At 48.9% G+C, this 19,247-nt stretch overlaps 1 protein-coding gene across 2 annotated transcripts in view; it reads left to right on the plus strand.

The window, feature by feature from the left end:
- SP2 (Sp2 transcription factor) overlaps positions 1 to 19,247 on the plus strand; it is a 33,420-nt gene that overhangs the window by 1,135 nt on the left and 13,038 nt on the right. Inside the window, exons 1-3 of one of the 2 annotated variants that reach the window (XM_008073902.2) lie at positions 448 to 946; positions 16,194 to 16,270; positions 17,027 to 18,001. In XM_008073902.2, coding sequence (XP_008072093.1) covers positions 16,208 to 16,270; positions 17,027 to 18,001 — 1,038 coding nt within the window. In that variant the 5' untranslated portion in view covers positions 448 to 946; positions 16,194 to 16,207. Of the gene's footprint in view, positions 1 to 447; positions 947 to 16,193; positions 16,271 to 17,026; positions 18,002 to 19,247 lie in introns of those variants that run through there. The other variant, XM_008073901.1, reaches the window with a different exon arrangement.

Consider the following 19,247-nt stretch of genomic DNA (forward strand, 5'->3'; position numbering starts at 1 on the left):
CTCTCGCCTGCCCAGGCGGGTCTCGAACCCGCGGGCTCAGGCAATCCACTCACCTCAGCCTCCCAAAGGCGTGGGATTACAGGCTGAGCCACCGAGCCCGGCTCTGGATTTTTGATTTGTTGTAGAGACGAGGTCTCGCCAAGTTGCCCAGGCTGGTCTCGAACGCATGGGCTCAGGCAATCCTCTCACCTCTGCCTCCCAAAGTGGCTTGTTTCCTTCCCAGTGTCTTTCTCATTTGAGTTCAAAAGGTACCATGTCTTCTCTGGGCAGTTGAGAAACCTGTCCTCACGGCATTCCTTTGTTTTGATTCCAAGATCCTGTCATGTTTGTTTGTTTCTTAATTAACTGTATCCAAGAGGGCCTGGTCTGGCTTTTCTCAGTGCACATTCTCCCGAAGTTCCTTTTGCTGAGGTTACATCTTGCTCACTTGTTTGTTGTTTCCTAGACAAAGAGATGAGCCAATAGATCTGCTTTAAGCAATACAGTGGCCCAAGGTTCCCCTTATACACATTTCATTGCAGATGGGAGGGCACTGACTGTTTTGAGGTGCACTGGCGTGTATCATCTAAAGCTGTTTCATGCTGTACCCCATAAGGCATTAAGTGTCACGATGGAGGGCTAAGTGATGAGTTGGTATTTTGGACCATGCGATTTTTTAGGGCTAGAAGGTTTGGAGTGTTGGCCAGTACAGAGAGGCTGCAAAGGGAATGACGGTGGCGTCCAGGCCACAGCAGTAATTTCAATTACTAACACAAAGAAACCCATTGTGTGCAATAATGAATATAGCTGCAGTGTCTTGTTTTGTTTTAAATTCTTGTGTGCAGTGAAGGGAGTGAATCTGTCAGACAACCCATCAATTGGGCTGATGATGTATGTCAGTGTTCCAGTGGCTTCTAACAGGCGTTTATACCTGTTGGATATGGATTCTCACTGGCTAGGGCGATTGGTATGTTTTATAATTTTAGTTCTTTCACTTGGTTGTACAGAAGCTTAACCTCTTTGGTTAAAAGAAACAAAATTTTAAAAAGCTGGACTTGCTGAGCGTCGTGAATCATACCTATAATCCCAGCACTTTAGGAGGCCAAGGTGGGAGAATTACTTGAGCCCAGGAGTTCAAGACCAGCCTAGGCAACGTAGTGACGGGACCTTGTCTCTACAAAAAATAAAAAAATTAGCTGGGTGTGGTGGTATACACAGAGTGAGAGCCTGACTCAAGGAAAAAAAAGCTGGTCTAATTATGAACTCCCTGAGCTAGGCTGCTGAAGACACAGACTCTGCCAAGGAGGCCCAGGTGAAGTTCCTTCATAATCACATCCTCACCTGACTGCCCAGCCTCCAGGAGGAAGATTGGCATCACTATGGCTTGCACATAGACTGGCCACTTTTTTTTCTCGGATTCTATTAAAGTTTGGGCTTCTAGAGGCCTGACAGAGGAGAGAAGAAGCTATAAGAAGATTTTGGCAAATATTTTGACCAAGGACCCTCATGGCATTTCAGCAGATAGAGTGGTTAGTTCATTCTCATATCTTTGCTTTGAACTTCTGATGATTAATAGCAGCCTCTTGGAGAAGTTGCAAGATCCCTTGTAGCAAGCAGTGGACAGTCCTTTGCTTATGGGTCTGTGGCAGGTCCCAAGCTTAATTCAAGCAAGTATAGTATTGCCCAACCAGGGCCCTGTGAAGACACTTCCCACTTGCTGCAGCCAACCAGCAGACCCTAGTATTGGCTTGGTTTGAGCAATCTTGAGGCCTTGACTGCTCATTGCTTTGATAGAAATGCAACATCTTCTTTTTCTAAGACTTATCATCACCCCCTCTGTTCTTCGTGTATACAAAAATTGGAAACCTGCTTCGAAATATTGAAGAATTTAGGCTATATTGGACTGGGTAGGCAAGAGCTACAGAATGAAAGACTGCATAGAAACACTGTTTTTTGTTTTTTTTTTTGAGTTGGAGTCTCACTGGGTCGCCCAGACTGGAGTGCAGTGGCCGCTCCCAGCCACCACAGCCTCGCTGCTGGGCTCCGGCGATCCTTCCGCCTCAGCCATCCAAGTAGCCGGAATTACAGGCATGTGGTACCACGCCCAGCTGCTTTTTTGATTTATTGTGGAGATGAGGTCTCGCTGCCCAGGCAGGTCTTGAACCCGCGGGCTCAGGCAGTCTACTCACCTCAGCCTCCCAAAGGCATGGGATTATAGGTTGAGCCACCGAGCCTGGCTAGAAACACTGCTTTCAAGGGTTTGTAGAGTGTTAGAAAGTTTAGGGTGGTGCATGCATCTTGGAAGGCTGAGATGGAAGGATTGCCTGAGTCCAGATTGAGGCTGTGGTGTCTATGAGCGTGCCACTGCACTCTATCTTGGGTGGCAGAGTGAGACTCCAACTAAAAAAAAAAAAAAAAAAAGTTTAGGAATGGAGTGGTGTGAAAACTGAGTTTACAGAATTAAACTCATGGGCCAAACTTAAACTTCATGGACTGCAAACTTGGAGGGAAATTGACTTGGAGAAGCTCACAGACTTTCTTCCAGGTTTACTGCATGTTAAGTGTGGAGTTTCCCTCTGGGTGGCTCAACTGGATTTGTGAACTTCCTCCCAGCATGTTCTAAACCAGGAACACTTCACATAGGCTGGAGCAAACCAGTACCCATTACATTTCTGGGCTGAGAAATGGACATCATTACGGAATGCATTTGTGGGTGTTTTTGCTTGTTTTTGTTTTGGATATGAATCCAACTCTTTGCATGACTTCTAGACCTGTTGTAGGAGGGGAAAAAAACACTATCTCTGTTTCTTCTTCACAGTGCCAGCACTTAGATCTTTCTGCAATGTAGTTGAGTCTCTTTTTCTTTCTCTTTTTTTTTTTGAGTTGGAGTCTCACTCTGTCGCCCAGACTGGAGTGCAGTGGCCGCTACCGGCCACCGCAGCCTCGACCTGCTGGGCTCCGGCGATCCTTCCGCCTCAGCCTTCCAAGTAGCTGGAACTACAGGTGTGCGCTACCACGCCCAGCTAATTTTTGATTTATTGTAGAGATGAGGTCTCGCCAAGTTGCCCAGGCGGGTCCCGAACCCGCAAGCTCAGGCAGTCCACTCACCTCAACCTCCCAAAGGCGCGGGATTACAGGCTGAGCCACCGAGCCCAGCCAGAGTCTCTTTTTCTTAAGTTGTTCTTCGTCAATGATCAACTGACTTTTTTGTTGTTGTTGTTGCCCCGGAGCATTCTCTTAGGAGACCTCAAGGTGGAAGAAGTCTCGCTTTTTTGTCAGTGATCATTGAGAAGGATGGAAAGATGAACGAAGAGAGTGGAAGCCTGGGACATTTCTAACCCAATGGCATTGTCAGGCTAAGTAGGAAAGGGCCTGGAGGATGGCCTTGAGGAGACACTCCCAGGTGGCCCTGGTGGGTTTGTTCGGTTGGTAGATTCTGAAGTGGAGAACTTCAGCACTGGCAGCTTGGTGGAGCTGAGGCTCCCACTGCATCTCGGAGCGTACTCTTTCTGGATGCTCTGAGGCTGCTGCTGGGCTTCTCATGAGAGTGGGCTTCAGGTCGGGTGCTCTAGGGAGATGAGCTCTGCTCGGGAGCAAGGGCTGATACTTCCAGTCTACCCGTGAGCAGCTCTGAACCCTGCTGAGACGATGAGGCTGTCTGTGTCCCCCACGGGTAGACTCCTTCACGGGGCACCTGATGCCCTTTGCTGTGGTTGGTTTCAACACCAGAACTGCTGACTGCCTCACCAGGAGCCCGGCCACACTGCAATGCAGAGGCTTAGCTTGGGGGACTTGTTTTTGATGCTGACTGCTTCAAGATGCTCCTTTGTGGTAATTTAAGCTATGAGATGGCCTTTCTTTTCTTTCTTTTTTTTTTTTTTGAGTTGGAGTCTCACTCTGTCACCCAGACTGGAGTGCAGTGGCCGCTCCCAGCCACCGCAGCCTCGACCTGCTGGGCTCCAGCAATCCTTCCGCCTCAGCCTTCCGAGTAGCCGGAATTACAGGCATGCGCGACCACGCCCCGGCTGATTTTTGATTTATTGTAGAGATGAGGTCTCGCCAAGTTGCCAATGCCGGTCTCTAACCCGCGGGCTCAGGCAATTCACTCACCTCGGTCTCCCAAAGGCACAGGATTACAGGCTGAGCCACTGAGCCCGGCTGAGGTGGCCTTTCATCTCAGCCACAGAGTGACAGTGGCTCAGAAAGAGCCAGCAAATATTGGCCCTTATGTTTCCAAATGTCACCTTTCTAGAACCTCCTCTTTGGGGATGTCATCTCCCCTGGGATTTGGTGGACTCACAAGGTAGCCTCTGAGAAAGTGAGGATAGGAGATAAGAGACAGCAGACAGGGCCGTGTGATTGGGAGTGGAATGTTTTTGCCCCATTCGATGTCTCATTGGGAATCTTCTTAGATCAGTCTAGAAGCCAGTCCCGTCTTCCCAAGGGAAATTAAGTCACCACTCATGTCAGAAGCTGATCTGAGCCTGGGATAAACGTGGGAGTGACTCACAAGTAAATGTGCTAAAGCAGAGAAAGCAGCGTGTTTGTACATAATGAGATTCTTTAGGGGAAACCATATCTTGCTTTTTACCTCCTGTTCTCTAAGACAGAATTCCCAGGACCTGGATTCTGTGATAACAACCTTGACACCATTTCCTGGGACTGCTCCAGTCAGGGTGGAGTTCTCACTAGGTGCTGCTCCTTCCAGTAGGATGGGGTGTGACCCAGGCAGAATGAAAACTAGAGCTTTGAGTAGAGGAATTCAGGGCGGGGACAGATAGTAGGTATTTCATATTCAGGCGCCCTCATCTTCACTAACTTTCCACCAATCCAAGGCAGTTGAGGAAAGCACTGAAGTGTCCTGCCTGTGTGTGGTAATGAGAGGCATGTGCTTTGAAGTATTTGGCCTAGAGCAGGACTGGACTGAGCTCCGTGGGTCAGGTGACTGGTGGGGTTGAGTTCCATCTGGGACTGGATCAGCTGAGTCCGCCAATGGCAGGATATGCAAATCTGCAGCTTTTCTCTCTCTCTTTTTTTTTTTTTTGGAGTCAGGGTCTCACCCTGGAGTGAAGTGCAGTGGCACAGTCACAGCTCACTTCAAGCAATCTCCTGTGCTCAGGCAATCCTCCCACCTTAGCCTCCTGAGTAGCTGGGACTATAGGCACATACCACCACACTTGGCTAGTTTTTTAAATTTTTTGTAGAGAGGAAGTCTTGCTGTGTTTCCCAGGCTGGTCTCCAACTCCAGCGCTCATGCAGTCCTCCTGCCTCAGCCTCCCAAAATGCTGGAATCACAGGCATGAGCCATGGCACCCAGCCTCCTTTGGTTCTTAAACTCCATTTAGGCTCTCCCCTGCTTCATAGCCTCCAGGATTTATTCATTCATTCAACAAATATATATTACGCACCTACTATGTGCTGGGTACTGGGGGTACATCAGTAAGGCAGAGAGCTTACATCTTACTGGGAGATAATAAAGCAGTTCATAGTTATTTGTGAGAAGTGCTAAGATGACAAGCAGAAGAGAGGGCAGGGGAGATGGAGGGCATTTACATAGAGTAGTCAGGAAGGTCTCAGTGAGAGGTGACCTGAGTAAAACCCTGAGGGAAGGGAGGAGATTGAGCCTTGCTCACTCTGGAGCAAGAGGAGGAGGATGGGAACTCAACAGAGGATAGACAGCAAGTGCAGAGGCCCTGCTGTTCCGGAACAGCAGGGAGGCCAGACTGACTGAAGCAGTGAGGGAGGAATGGTGATAGGAGGGCAGGTGAAAGGTCAGGTCCCACAGGGGCCTCTTGGGTCATGGTGGGGACTTTGGCTCTTACTTTGAGCGGGAGATAGGATGCTGCTGAGGGCCCCTGAGCAGTGGAGCAACATGACTTCATTCAAGGTCGGTGCATCTCACTCTTCGCTGTGCATTTAGAATAGGCCTGCGGGTTCAGGTCAGAAGCCCAGCTAGGAGGTTGCTCAGTTTTCCAGATGCGAGATTATGAGGACCTAGCCCCAGGTGATGAAGAGGTGGTGAAGGCAGTCGGATTCGGAATATGTTTTGAAGGTAGAGCCAGAGTGTTTACCGACTGCCACATGTGGGGCATGGGAAGACGAGAAGTCAAGGCTAACTCTCAGGGTTTGAAAGGTGAGCAGCTGGCCGAGTGGAGTTATCACCCACTGCAGTGAGGAATTTTGAAGGAGGCAAGGAATTAGGAAGATACTGGGAGCACTGTTGGTGGTAGATTTGAGAGGCCTATTAATACATCCAAGTGGAGGTGTCAATAGGCAGTTGGATGAAACCATAAGACTAGATGAAATCAACCTATAGACCTGTGTAGATGGAAGCCCTGGGGTAGCCAGAGATACGGAGGCCAGCCCAGCAAGTGTCCTAGAGGCCAAATGAAGGAATTGCTGTAAGGAGGAAGAGCAATCAACTGTCAGATCATCAGGAGATGAGGTCTAAAATGTAGCCATTAGATTTAGCAACATGGAGGTCGCAGTGGCATGAGCAGTTTTGGTGGCATGTGTGGGGAGGGTGCAGCCTGGTTGGAGTGGATTCAAGAAAAGCTGGCAGAAGAGAAATTAGGACAGCAAGCATGAGTAGCTCTTGCAAGGAGTTTTGCTTGAAGAGAAGGAGAGAAATATAAAGTTTGCCTGATGAAGGAAATTTCAACTTTATTGTGAAATTGTGGATACACATTAGGGTCACGTGCTGAGGCTGGGGCTCAGAGTTGGGGCTAAGGAAAGCAGGAGGCTCACAGGGTCTGGGTAGAGAGCCCTTCCTTTCTATTCACTCGCGTCTTCTTTTGGTCCGTGGCATTAACAAGCCACTTCCCAGAGGTATTCTCTTTTTTTTTTTTTTTTTTTGAGTCGGAGTCTCACCCTGTCACTCAGCCTGGAGTGCAGTGGAATACTCACGACTACCACAGCCTTGATCTGCGGCTCAAGTGATCCTTCTGCCTCAGCTTTCCAAGTAGCTAGAACTATAGGCATGCGCCACTACACCCAACTAATTTGTTGATTTATTGTAGAGACAAAATCTTGCCCTATTGCCTGGGCTGGTCTCGAACCCCTGAGCTCAGGCAATCCTCTCGCGTCCACCTCTCAAGTGCTGGGATCACAGACATAAGCCACCAACATGCCTGGCTAAGTTGTTCTCATTTAATGAAAGTCAGTGAAACTGGCTTTACTGTTAGGAGGCTCTTTTATCATGGTTCCTGGGATTGCTGGACATTGGCTTCTCTAGACATAGTCGAAGCAGTTTGGATCCCAGGTTGCTGCTCTCTTCTTCCACGCTGATTCTCTTATCCGCTTGTCCACTTCCTCTGAGGTCCAAGTTTATTCTCTTAAACTAGCTATGGCTTGCTTTCCCCTCACCAGCTCTGAATTCTTCCAGGCCAGGCAAGCGGGGAGGCCTGGGCTTAGAAACTGCTTTGTTGGCTTAAGGCCCAGCTGAGCTGACCAAAATAGCCAAGAGAAGGACTCTTTGCACAGAGTGAAATTCCTCCAGGGGAAATACCAGAGCAGGGGGCCAGGAAAGCCAGAGCCAGGGTGGCAGGAGCCCACAGATGAAAAAAACCGTGCCCCCAAGGCCTGGAAGTTGGAGCCAAGTTCTCTCCCAGAGGAAAAAGTTTCCCAAAGCCTACTGTTGTGGGTTTTCTGCAGGGCCCCTTTGCTTTCTCTCTCTCTCTCTTTCTTTCTTTTCTTTTTTAAATTAGAGACAGGGTCTTGTTATGTTGCCCAGGCTGGTCTCAAACTCCTGACCTCAAGTGAGCCTTGGGCCTCAGCCTCCCAGAGTGCTGGGATTACAGGCGTGAGCCACCACTCTGAGCCAAGAATAGCGTTCTCAATGGAAGGACCAGCGGAACATCCCCTAGCCTGATGGACAGGGCTCAGGGTTCTCTCTTCCTGGGAGACTGTGCTCTCCCTAAGTTGGCCCTAGAAAGGCCCCTGGGACAGAGACGCCCCTGTGGTGAGGAACAGTGCTTAAGAGTGCCCAGGGGCATAGACCCTGGCACATAGGAGGTCATCTGCCCCAGACTTGGGAGGAGGACAGAAAAGGCTTTCCCTCAGTGAGTATAAGTGAGCTTTGAAGAAGGACAAGTGGAAGAGGGTGGTGCATGTTAATTCCAGAAGTGAAATAAGGTTGGAGGGTTGGGAGCAGGGTGGGGGGCTGGAGCAGGGAGAAGGCAGATTCTTCTGGTCTTTAGTCTTATAAGCTTACCAGGAGACCATCTGGAAAGAATACAGTTGAGGGGCTTAATCAAGGGCTTGGCTACATGGGATTTGCTTTTTTTTTGAGTCATCTCACCCTGTCACCCAGGTTACAGTGCAGTGGCACGATCATGGCTCATCATAGCCTCAAACTCCTGGGCTAGGCAATCCTCCTGTCTCAGTCTCCCAAGTAGCTGGGACTACAGGTGTGCGCCACCATGCCCAGCTAATTTTCCTATTTTTTGTTTAGAGACAAAGGTCTCACTTTGTTGCCCAGGCTGGCCTCTAGGGATTTTTCCTCCTCAGCCTCCCAAAGTGCTGGGATTATAGGTGTGACCCACCTCACTTTGCTCTGGATTTGCATTTTAAAAGTCCTCTGACTGTAGGTAAGAGGAGGCTGAGAAGTCATTTTGCCCATTACTCTGAGCAGTAAGTATTGCAGGCCGAGCTGAAAGTATTTGATGGTAGGACAGTGGTGGAGGGAGTAGACAGCCATGGCTGGCTAGAGAGAGATTTCTGTTGAGGAGACAGAATCATCAGGACTTAATTGGTGGGCGATAAGGATGATGCTCAGGTTTCATTGTGATTGGAAATACCAGAAGAGAGAGGCTGGTGTGTTCATTGAACCCACAAGCACTGAAAGTGTCTGTGGGCTGGGTTGAGTGTCAGCAGTGAAAACAGACATGGCCCACCCCGGGAGCCCTCCCATACATCAGGTCTGTGATTATTTAATGGGTGGTGAGAGTCACCAAAGGAGCTAACCTTGTCTTAGGTGGATGCACAGTACATTTGCTGGGGAAAGTCAGCTCAAGACCTGAAGGGTGAAGGTGTTAGCTAATGAAGAGAGGGGCTGAGCTATAAGCAAGGACCAGCAGCAGCGGAGACAAGACTCTTCCAGGACCTGGGGGGAGGCCAGTGGCAGCCAGAGTGAGAATGCTGGGAGAATGGGCGAAGGTGACAGCTCATTACTGGACGTATCTGTGGCCAGCCCAAGTGGCAGACCCAGGAGGTGGGATGTACTGGGCTAACACTCGAGCAGAGACCTGGGTGGGATGCAGACCTGGGAGCGTCAGCCTGCAGAAGGTAAGTGAAGCTATGGGAGTGGGCACGGTCACCCATGAGAAGGGCGCTGGGGAGAAGGAAGGATGTTGGGGAACATCAGGATTTACGGGTGGCAAAGGAGTAAGAGCCACAAGGGGAAGAGGTGGCAGGAGAGGTACGAGAAAATCCATGGGAATTTCAAGGAAGAGGAAACCAGCAGTGGGTCTGCTGGATTTAGCAGCGAGGAAGGCACTGGCGACCTGGACAGGAGCAGCAAGCATTGTCAGCCAGGGAGACATCCTGATGCCACCAAGAAAGGACAGAGGGCACAGCAGAGTACCAGCAGCTCTTCCACCAAGTTTGGTCAAGCAGGAAGGAAGGGAAGGCTGTGCTGGAGGGGTCGGGAGGTAGAGATGATTAGCAAGAGTCTGGGACTTGGTGCTTTTCTGCTTGTCTTGGAATTAAATTGACTTCTGATATGAGGAATGGAGAGTTGGCTGTGGACCCATCAGGCACCTGGACCCACCCCCAGGCTGCCCTCAAGCCTTGTGTGATGCCCCAGGGTGTTTTTCTTGCAGCTTAAAAGAGGTACTATGCCCAGGGGTTGTTGGGAAAGCTTTAGCCAACCTGATTTAATGAAAAGTCTGCGTACTATAACTTTGAGAGCAGTGAAGCTTTTTCTTTCAATAATATGCAGTAATCCAATTTACTGATGTTTCTAAATGAGGGTTTGTGACTGGATGTCAATGGCATTGTTCAAATGGTGGAAGTGGCATAAAGTAGTTACATAATCGACCTGAGAGTCCCTTTGCAGTCTTCGTACACCATTTAGCCTCACTTTAAATAGGATAAAGGAAGAGTTAAGCATAATTTGTGTCCAAATTACACATTTTAAATACAAGGTTCTAAACTAATGAGGCTCTAAAGTGCCTTTGATCACAATCTTGCAGTTCCGTATCTATGCTACCTTTTCTTAACCACTTTTCATTTCCAAGCACCAATGGAAATGTCTCCTCTTTCCCTTTCATGGTTAATCCCAGGAGAGAACTCTGCAGTGGCAGGGAGATCTGTTGCTTTGGTTGACCAGGTCTGCAGCCCAGGGGCTATAAAGCTCCGCGTGGCACTCGGAGAGACACTTACAAATGTTGGTTTGAGACCTAGAGGAGTATTTCAAGTGCCAGCTGGGGAGGAAAATGAAACCAAACTGAGATGGTGCAATGCCAGCTGTCTGTACCTTGCTTCAGTAGATTCTGCTTTGACTTCCTAACCAAAGGGTCACTCAGCCTGGCCTGGTGTCCACACAGTTTGAGTCCAGGGTAAAAATGACTGCAGAGGGAGAGAGGGAGATTATTAAGAAGCGTGAGGCCAGTTTTCATTTTGTTTCCTTTGCACCCTGCCCTGATCTGGTGTCCTCTGTTTAACAGTACAGGGCGTCTGAGGGAGAGTCAGTTTTAGCCAAGTGAATCAGAGCCTGAGGAGCCTCCTGGGAGAGCAATTGTCCTCCTTCCCATCCCTGCCGGCAGTGAACTCTGGTGTTCCTATCAGTGACAAGGCCTGAGAAATATAAAAATCGTCAAATAGGCCAGGCTCAATGGCTCAGCCTGTAATCCCACCACTTTGGGAGGCTGAGGTGAGTGGATTGTCTGAGCCCAGGGGTTCGAGACCAGCCCAGGCAACTTGGTGTGACCTCGTCTCTACAATAAATCAAAAATTAGCTGGGCACAGTAGCATGCGCCTATAGTTCCAGCTGTTTGGAAGGCTGAAGTGGAAAGATCGCTGGAGCCCAGCAGGTCAATGCTGGGGTGGCTGTGAGCATGCGAGTGCACTCAAGTCTGGGTGATGGAGTGAGACTCCAACTCAAAAATTATTTTGGGTCCAGATTCCCACCCTACCTCAACATCCTGACTCCACAGGGACACACTTCCTGCCTCTGGTCGGGCGACTCCAGGGAAAGGAGAATGGTAGTACCTCAAAGGACAGCTGATTTTGAAAGTTCTTTCTTAGTCTGGGCTCGGTGGCTCAGCCTGTAATCCCAGCACTTTGAGATGCTGAGGCAAGTGGACTGCCTTAGCCCGCAGGTTCGAGAGCAGCCTGGGCAATTTGGCAGTCTCTACAGTAAATTTAAAAAGAAAGAAAAGGAAAAAGTTAACTCTTAAGCCGGGCACGGTGGCCGGAGTCCAGGGGTTTGAGATCAGCCTGGGCAACGTGGTGAGACCTCACCTCTACAGTAAATCAAAAAACTTAGTTGGGCATGGTGGCGTGCGCCTGTAGTTCTGGCTACTTGGAAGGTAAAGTGGAAGGACTGCCTGAGCCCAGCAGCTCAAGGCTGCAGTGACTGTGAGTGCCACTGCACTCCAGCCTGGGTAACATAGTGAGACTCCGACTCAAAAAGAAAACCAAAAAAGAAAATTCTCTATTAGGATAAACTGAAATTTTCCTTCTTGAAATGCCTATGGGGAATCTTGGTTCTACCCTTTGAACCCATGTCATATTACTCTGGCCGTACCATTGCTGCTGCCCTCTGAACAAGTTCCATTTGAAAATGTCCCTCAGAATGGAGCCTGATGCTCCACCTGTGGCCCAAGTGTACAGAATACATGAGGCTAGTCGTTTTCTTGTTTTATTACTGAATTTTCAGAAATACAGTCTAGGATTGCAGTAGCTTTCTTAGAAAACATATCTAGATTCTACTTTAAGTAAGAAACCACCGGGGCTTTTTCATATGAGAAGCATTTTTTTTTTAAGTTGGAGCCTCACTCTGTGGGCCAGGCTGGAGTGCAGTGGTATGATCACAGCTACGGCAGCCTTGGCCTGCTGGGCTCAAGCAGCCTTGACCTACTGGGCTCAAGCTATCCTTCTGCCTCAGCCTTCCAAGTAGCTGGGACTACAGACGCACACCACCACGCCCAGCTAATTTTTTTATTTATTGTAGAGACAAGGTCTTGCCATGTTGCCCAGGCTAGTCTTGAACTCCCAGACTCAGGCAGTTTTCCTACCTGGGCCTCCCAAGGTGCTGGGATTATAGGCGTGTGCCACCATGCCAAGTAAGAAGCTCCCCTCTTTTTATTTTTAGATTAGAGAATATCGTTTATTTAGACAGTAAATTAGAGAGAGAGAGGTGTGATTCACCTCCCCAAGGTAGGGGAGGAGGTCAGAGCTTAAGAAAACATACCACACCATAGCTTAGCAAGGCAGTGGCCAAGAAGCAGTATCAAGCTCTGCCTTTCTGTCCTATATGCATGTGATTGGGTTTTAGCCTAAGTGCAGGATACGATAAACTTTAAACCCCATGCATTGGTTACCTACTATATGCCAGGCCTTGTACTCTCACCTCACAGAAAGCCTGGAAGGATGGCATAACCGCAGTATTACAGAGGGTACAATGAGGCAGAGCAAGATGCCCTTGAGGAATTGCACAGTCAGAGCTTTCATTTAGGCCTGGAACCTCATGGTTCTTCCTAAGCATTGTGCCTCCCAGTCTTTTAAGATGTCTGAACCCTGATACTGATACCCGTGATGTTTACAGTCCTTCTAAGTTTTGTGATGTCTGCAAGTTTAACTTGCTCTCTGGATCTCTGCACTGTTTCCCAAGCTTGAGTGGTAGACGGTGTTCCAAAGCCAAGGTTTTCAGCCTATAGTACACACAAGCAACCTAGTGAGTTAGAGCCAGCATTTTTAAAAAATGAAACCGTAGAAAAATAGCAAAGTCCATCAATGTAATAAGGGCAGATTTTGTTTCAGGAAACTTTTATTGCATGAGCACCAGACAGGGATGTGGGGTGTGTGTGTGTGTGCATGCACACACATGAGTATGCTGGGTTTTGATGTAAATTGTTTTTGTAACTGTGGTTTATGGTCTGATAGTTTGAACACCACCACTCTTTTTTTTTTTTTTTTTTTGAGTAGGAGTCTCACTCTGTTGCCCAGGCTGGGGTGCAGTGGCACCCTCACAGCCACTGCTGCCTCTACCTGCTGGGCTCAGGTGATACCTCTGCCTCAGTCTTCCAAGCAGCTGGAACCACCCCAGCTAATTTTTTTTATTTAACTTTATTTTGTATGAACATAAATTTGTCAACTCATTGATCTTGCCCCTATGAAGTTAACACATATAACTGCAGAAAAGCCAGGAAAATTGAAAGCATCATCATTCTGGGAGGTGACTTTTGAACCAAATCACTGCTTTTAGCGTAAGCACAGCACAGCCTTGACACCGAGTCTCTCGAGTTCTGCCCGCCCACCCTGCAGTGCGCCAGTGTGAGCAACACAGTCCTCCCACCACTTCTGAAGAGACGTCAGCCTGCACTGTGCACATGTCTCGTGAATTAAATGTGCAGAACTAAATTGTCCTAATTAGCCCACACAGTTGCAGTAGTGCACTTGTAAACACAGCCCTGAAATGTGTAGGACATGGCTAAGCAGCAGTCACTTGGTGTATGGTATGCATTCATTTTTAAAAGATGATCATCACAGTGAAAACACAAGAATAAAAAGACCTCTGAGGAGATGCCTGTGGACTGTGATCCTGGGACCCACCCTAGTTTGAGACCTCCTGGTTGACCTTGGGGCCCGCAAACACCTCAGCATTTAGGCGGAGGTGGGTTTAGCTTGGCCCACCACCCCGACCAGATGATCATCCTGCCCACATATTCTCCCCTCCCCCCGCCACCCAGTTTGTTTTTTTACTTTTTGTAGAGACAAGTTCTCATTATGTTGCTCAGGCTGGGCTCAAACTCCTGGCCTTGAGCAGTCCTCCCACCTCAGCCTCCCAAAGTGCTGGGATGACAAGCATAAGCCACTGTGCGTGGTCATTTTTTACCCCCTTCTTGTTCACAAGAATATTATTAAAATGTTAGTCAGATGCTTGTTGAAATAAAATACCTGGTGTATACCGTTTTCTTGATGTGTCCATCCAAAAACCTATAAAAAGGAAACATTTTGCTCAGCATGACTTTTTTGCAACTCAGTGCTTATTCCTGTGATCACTCCTTCCACCTCTCAGTAATTGTCGTGCTGCTCAATCATTTGTTCTAGGATTTTGCCAAGGATCAGTGTCTGTCATATTTCAGGATCTGCATAGAAAATTTTACCTACAGCTGCCCTTTGCAAGTATGTCTACATGCAAAGTCTCCCCTCCTCTGAAGTTGTGGTTTATGGAGACTGTTTCAGGCACTGATGTACTTTCAGCTCAGCTCTTTATCTTTTTTCTACCTTTTCCCATTTAAGAAGTGTTCTCCCAGGTCGGGCGTGGTGGCTCAGGCCTATAATCCCAGCACTTTGGGAGACCGAGGGATTATCTGAGCCCAGGGGTTCGATACCAGCCTGGGCAACTTGGTGAGACCTAGTCTCTATAATAAATTAAAAAACTACCTGGGCCGAGCGCGGTGGCTCATGCCTATAATCCCAGCACTTTGGAAGGCGAGGCGGGAGGATTGCCTGAGTCCGCAGGTTTGAGAGCAGCCTGGGCAACTTGGCAAGACCTCATCTCTACAATAAATCAAAAAATTAGCCAGGCATGGTTGCACGTGCCTGTAGTTCCAGCTACTTGAAAGACTGAGGTGGAAGGATCGCCTGAGCCCAGCAGATCAAGACTGTGGTGGCCGGGAGCGTGCCACTGTACTCCAGCCAGAGTGACAGTGAGACCAACGCAAGAAAAAAAAAGTTCTCCCAAAGAAGGATGCCAGAGGCCAGGCAGCATGTGAAGCGTTCTGCTTCCCCCTCAGTATCTGTCCTCTCGCCAAATGCTTTATAGGGGCTCTACCCCTGGGTCTTTTTTTTTTTTTTTGAGTTGGAGTCTCACTCTGTTGCCTGCTGGGCTCCGGAGATCCTTCCGCCTCAGTCTTCCAAGTAGCTGGAACGTCGTGCATTACCACACCCGACTAATTTTTTTGATTTATTGTAGAGATGAGGTCTCACCAAGTTGCCCAGGCAGGTCTCAAACCCGGGGGCTCAGGCAATCCACTCACCTCAGCCTCCCAAGGCGTGGGATTACAGGCTGAGCCACTGAGCCCGGCTAGATCAGACTTAAGTACATAGTAGAGATTCTCTTCATTACTTCCTCAATCTTTATTTTCCTTTAATTAAAAAATATGATAGAACATATTTATTTTGGGGAAATGAGAAGATAAAGAAAAACAAAATGAAAAATTCTTCAAGTCAAGCAAAACTACTGCTAAAGAGATAATAATTTTTAACATTTTAGCTTTCTTTTAGACTTTTTCCTGTTCTATATATGTTGGCTATATTCATATATAGAAATATTTAAATACAATTAAACAGAAATAGAATTGATTCCATTTCCACTCTCCTTAATATATTCATTCACTGGCTTTCCGTAGTCTTCGTGATACCTGTGGGGCTATACCCTTTTTCCCTTGTAAAAGTGTAAATTCACTTAAAGAAATCACCCACATGCTGTATACGATACCTGGGGCCTTTGTGTCTCTGTCGTTGAGCATAAAATACCCAGGACATTGGAATGAAGCAGTATATCCTCCATCAGGAATCTGGGTCAAGCAAAGCTTCTCTCCTAGGCCATCTTGGCATCAGGCTACAACAGGAGTAAGCAGGAAGCTTGAGTCAGGGCTAGAGGATTAGCAGGGGGGCTCTCCCTGCCCACCATCAAGGGGGTCCAATCTAGCTAACAGGAACCAGCAGTGCCCAGCAGAGAGAGCTTCATTGTGGGGTCCAGCTGAGTTTCTAAAGTGTCATCCTAGACTTCATGGTGTCCACTTCATGGTGGACAGTCCAGTGGAGGTGGGACCAGCTGACCTGCCTTGGCTGGCTGCATCTGAGGAGGAAAGATCATCTATTGAAATAGATGTGAGGCTGCTAACCTAGGGTGGGGGAGTCTGGGGAGAGGCCACTAATGTCTCTTGGAGAAGCAGCAACAAATAGAGGCAAAAGAAAAGGCAGGTGGGCCGGACTGCTCTTCAGGTGTCTTGTGCATTACTCCATCTCTTTTCTTCCAGCAGATCCACAGACCAGCATGGCTGCCACTGCCGCTGTCAGTCCCAGTGACTACCTGCAGCCTGCCGCCTCCACCACCCAGGCGAGTGGGCAGTGGGCCTCAAGGGCTGGGGCTGCACTGAAAACTCTCAGTGTCTCAGTTTAGCTACCTTAGGACATGAGATAGGGAAGGTTCAGTTAGCCACATTTTCTGAACCAAGAGACTATGGCTACTTACCTAAGGTGCCACAGTTGGGTCGGGGAAAAACCAGAATTAAACTCAAATGTTCCTTCTACCAGATCCCACTGCCCATGGAAGGAAACAGACTCGCTCTTCCAATTGTAGCCTCGAGAGAGCAGCTATAAAGTCATACATTCCAAGTTCAAGAAAACACTTTACCAAAGTATTTAACCCTCCTGCTGTGCCTTCATTTTTTTTTCCCTCCCTCCCTTCCTTCCTTAGTTCTTCCTCAGTTGAGCAATCAGGGATCCCTTGACTCCTGGGGTAGGTAATGAAGCTCCTAAGAGCCAGGTATGATTCACTGTCCTTAGAAACAAGGCCAGTGGGGAATAAGAGGTCACCTCACACTGTGAGTGTGCCCTGCCTGTAGGGTACTTCCAGGGGATCCCTCCTGAGAAAGACATTGCCCGCCTTTTCTCCCTTGCATGCTTAATGGAGAAACCAGCAGAGGAGGGGAGACAGGAGCCATTGCAGGGGAGGATGCTGGCAACATGCCTGCCATGAAGTGGGAGGATCTGTGTGGAAGGCCACCACCAAGAGGAGAGGGTCTTGCAGGGCAGGAGTGGCTGGGCGGTGGACTTTCCTGTCTCACTTGTTTTCTCTGCTGGCTTTTTGCAGGACTCCCAGCCATCTCCCTTAGCCCTGCTTGCTGCAACATGTAGCAAAATTGGCCCCCCAGCTGTGGAAGCTGCCGTGACCCCTCCTGCTCCCCCCCAGCCCACACCACGGAAGCTCGTCCCTATCAAACCGGCCCCTCTCCCTCTTAGTCCTGGCAAGAATAGCTTTGGAATCCTGTCCTCCAAAGGAAATATACTTCAGATTCAGGGGTCACAACTGAGCACCTCCTATCCTGGGGGGCAGCTGGTGTTCGCTATCCAGAATCCCACCATGATCAACAAAGGGACCCGATCAAATGCCAATATCCAGTACCAGGCGGTCCCTCAGATACAGGCAAGCAGTTCCCAGACCATCCAAGTACAGCCCAATCTCACCAACCAGATCCAGATCATCCCTGGCACCAACCAAGCTATCATCACCCCTTCACCGTCCAGTCACAAGCCTGTCCCCATCAAGCCAGCCCCTGTCCAGAAGTCGAGTACGGCTACCACCCCCGTGCAGAGTGGGGCCAACGTGGTGAAGCTGACAGGTGGGGGCGGCAACGTGACACTCACTCTGCCTGTCAACAACCTTGTGAATGCCAGCGACACTGGGGCCCCCACTCAGCTCCTCACCGAAAGTCCCCCCACCCCGCTGTCTAAGACTAACAAGAAGGCGAGGAAGAAGAACCTTCCTGCCTCCCAGCCCCCTGTGGCTGTGGCTGAGCAAGTGGAGACGGTGCTAATCGAGACCACCGCGGACAACATCATCCAGGCAGGAAACAACCTGCTCATCGTTCAGAGCCCTGGTGGGGGCCAGCCAGCTGTGGTTCAGCAGGTCCAGGTGGTGCCCCCGAAGGCCGAGCAGCAGCAGGTGGTGCAGATCCCCCAGCAGGCTCTGCGGGTGGTGCAGGCGGCATCTGCCACCCTCCCCACCGTCCCGCAGAAGCCCTCCCAGAACTTTCAGATACAGGCGGCTGAGCCGACGCCTACTCAGGTACCACAGCCCCTGTGCCTCCTTCCTCCCTCTCCTCGGGTTACCTTTGGAAGGTGATGCTGGTCATTTCCCAATTTGGTCTGAGGGTCAGGGGTCAGTATTTTGGGGGGTGGGCAGTAAGTCACCATCCCTACCTGACAGGTGGGCTCTCTTCAGCTTGTAGGGCCAAGTGTTGCCTGTCTTTAGAAATCGGATAAAACAAACATTTTGGTTCTTTTTCTTTATGGAGTGCCCTTTGGGGATGTGTAAGCAACAGTTATATACTTTTTTTTTTTTTTTTTTTAATTGGAGTCTCATTCTTGTTCCCCAGGCTGGAGTACAGCAGCACGCTCACGGCCACCGCAGTCTCCACCCACTGGACTTGGGTGATCCTTCCATCTCAGCCTTCCAAGTAGCTGGAACTACAGACGCACGCCACCGTGTCTGGCTAGTTTTTATGATTTATTGTAGAGACGAGGTCTCACCAAGTTGCCCTGGCCTCAGGCGATTCTCTCACCTCAGCCTCCCAAAGTGCTGGGATTATAGGCTTGAGCCACCATGCCTGGCCAGTAATATTTCTTTTTATTATAGAGTTACTTACTCAAAACAGCAGGAATGAGAACATTCCAGTCCATTTCATTCCAACAATGAAAATTATAGAATTTTATGTAAAGTAAGAAAGTGAATAAGAAAAATGTTGATCAGCCGGGCTTGGTGGCTCAGACTGTAATCCCGCGCCTTTGGGAGGCTGAGGTGAGTGGATTGCCTGAGCCTGCGGGTTCAAGACCTGCCTGGGCAGTGAGATCTCATCTCTACAATAAATCACAAAATCAGCTGGGCATGGTAGTGCATGCCTGTAATTCCAGCTACTTGGAAGGCTGAGGCGGAAGGATCTCTGGAGCCCAGCAGGTTGAGGCTGCAGTGGCCGAGAGCGGCCACTGCACTCCAGTCTGGGCGACAGAGTGAGACTCCAACTCAAAAAAAAAAAAAGAAAAATGTTGATCATTGTTAATAACAACAACAAAAAAAAATTAGGAAGAGCAGCCTGGCTTTATAGCAGAAACATTTAGGCTAGATTCATCTGGGATGTTAAACATGAATGTTCTTATTTAGGGCATTTATTAATGTGCTATAATACTCCATAATTGATTCTGGGCACAGTGGCTCATATCTGTAATACCAGAATTTTGGAAAGCTGAGGTGGAATGATCCTCTGAGGCCAGGAGTTTGAGAACTGCCTGGACAACATAGTGAGACCCCCCCCCCC

This window comes from Carlito syrichta, unplaced genomic scaffold, assembly GCF_000164805.1.
Source record: "Carlito syrichta isolate Samal-C Ts95f unplaced genomic scaffold, Tarsius_syrichta-2.0.1 Scaffold316209, whole genome shotgun sequence".
Taxonomy (NCBI): Eukaryota; Metazoa; Chordata; class Mammalia; order Primates; family Tarsiidae; genus Carlito; species Carlito syrichta.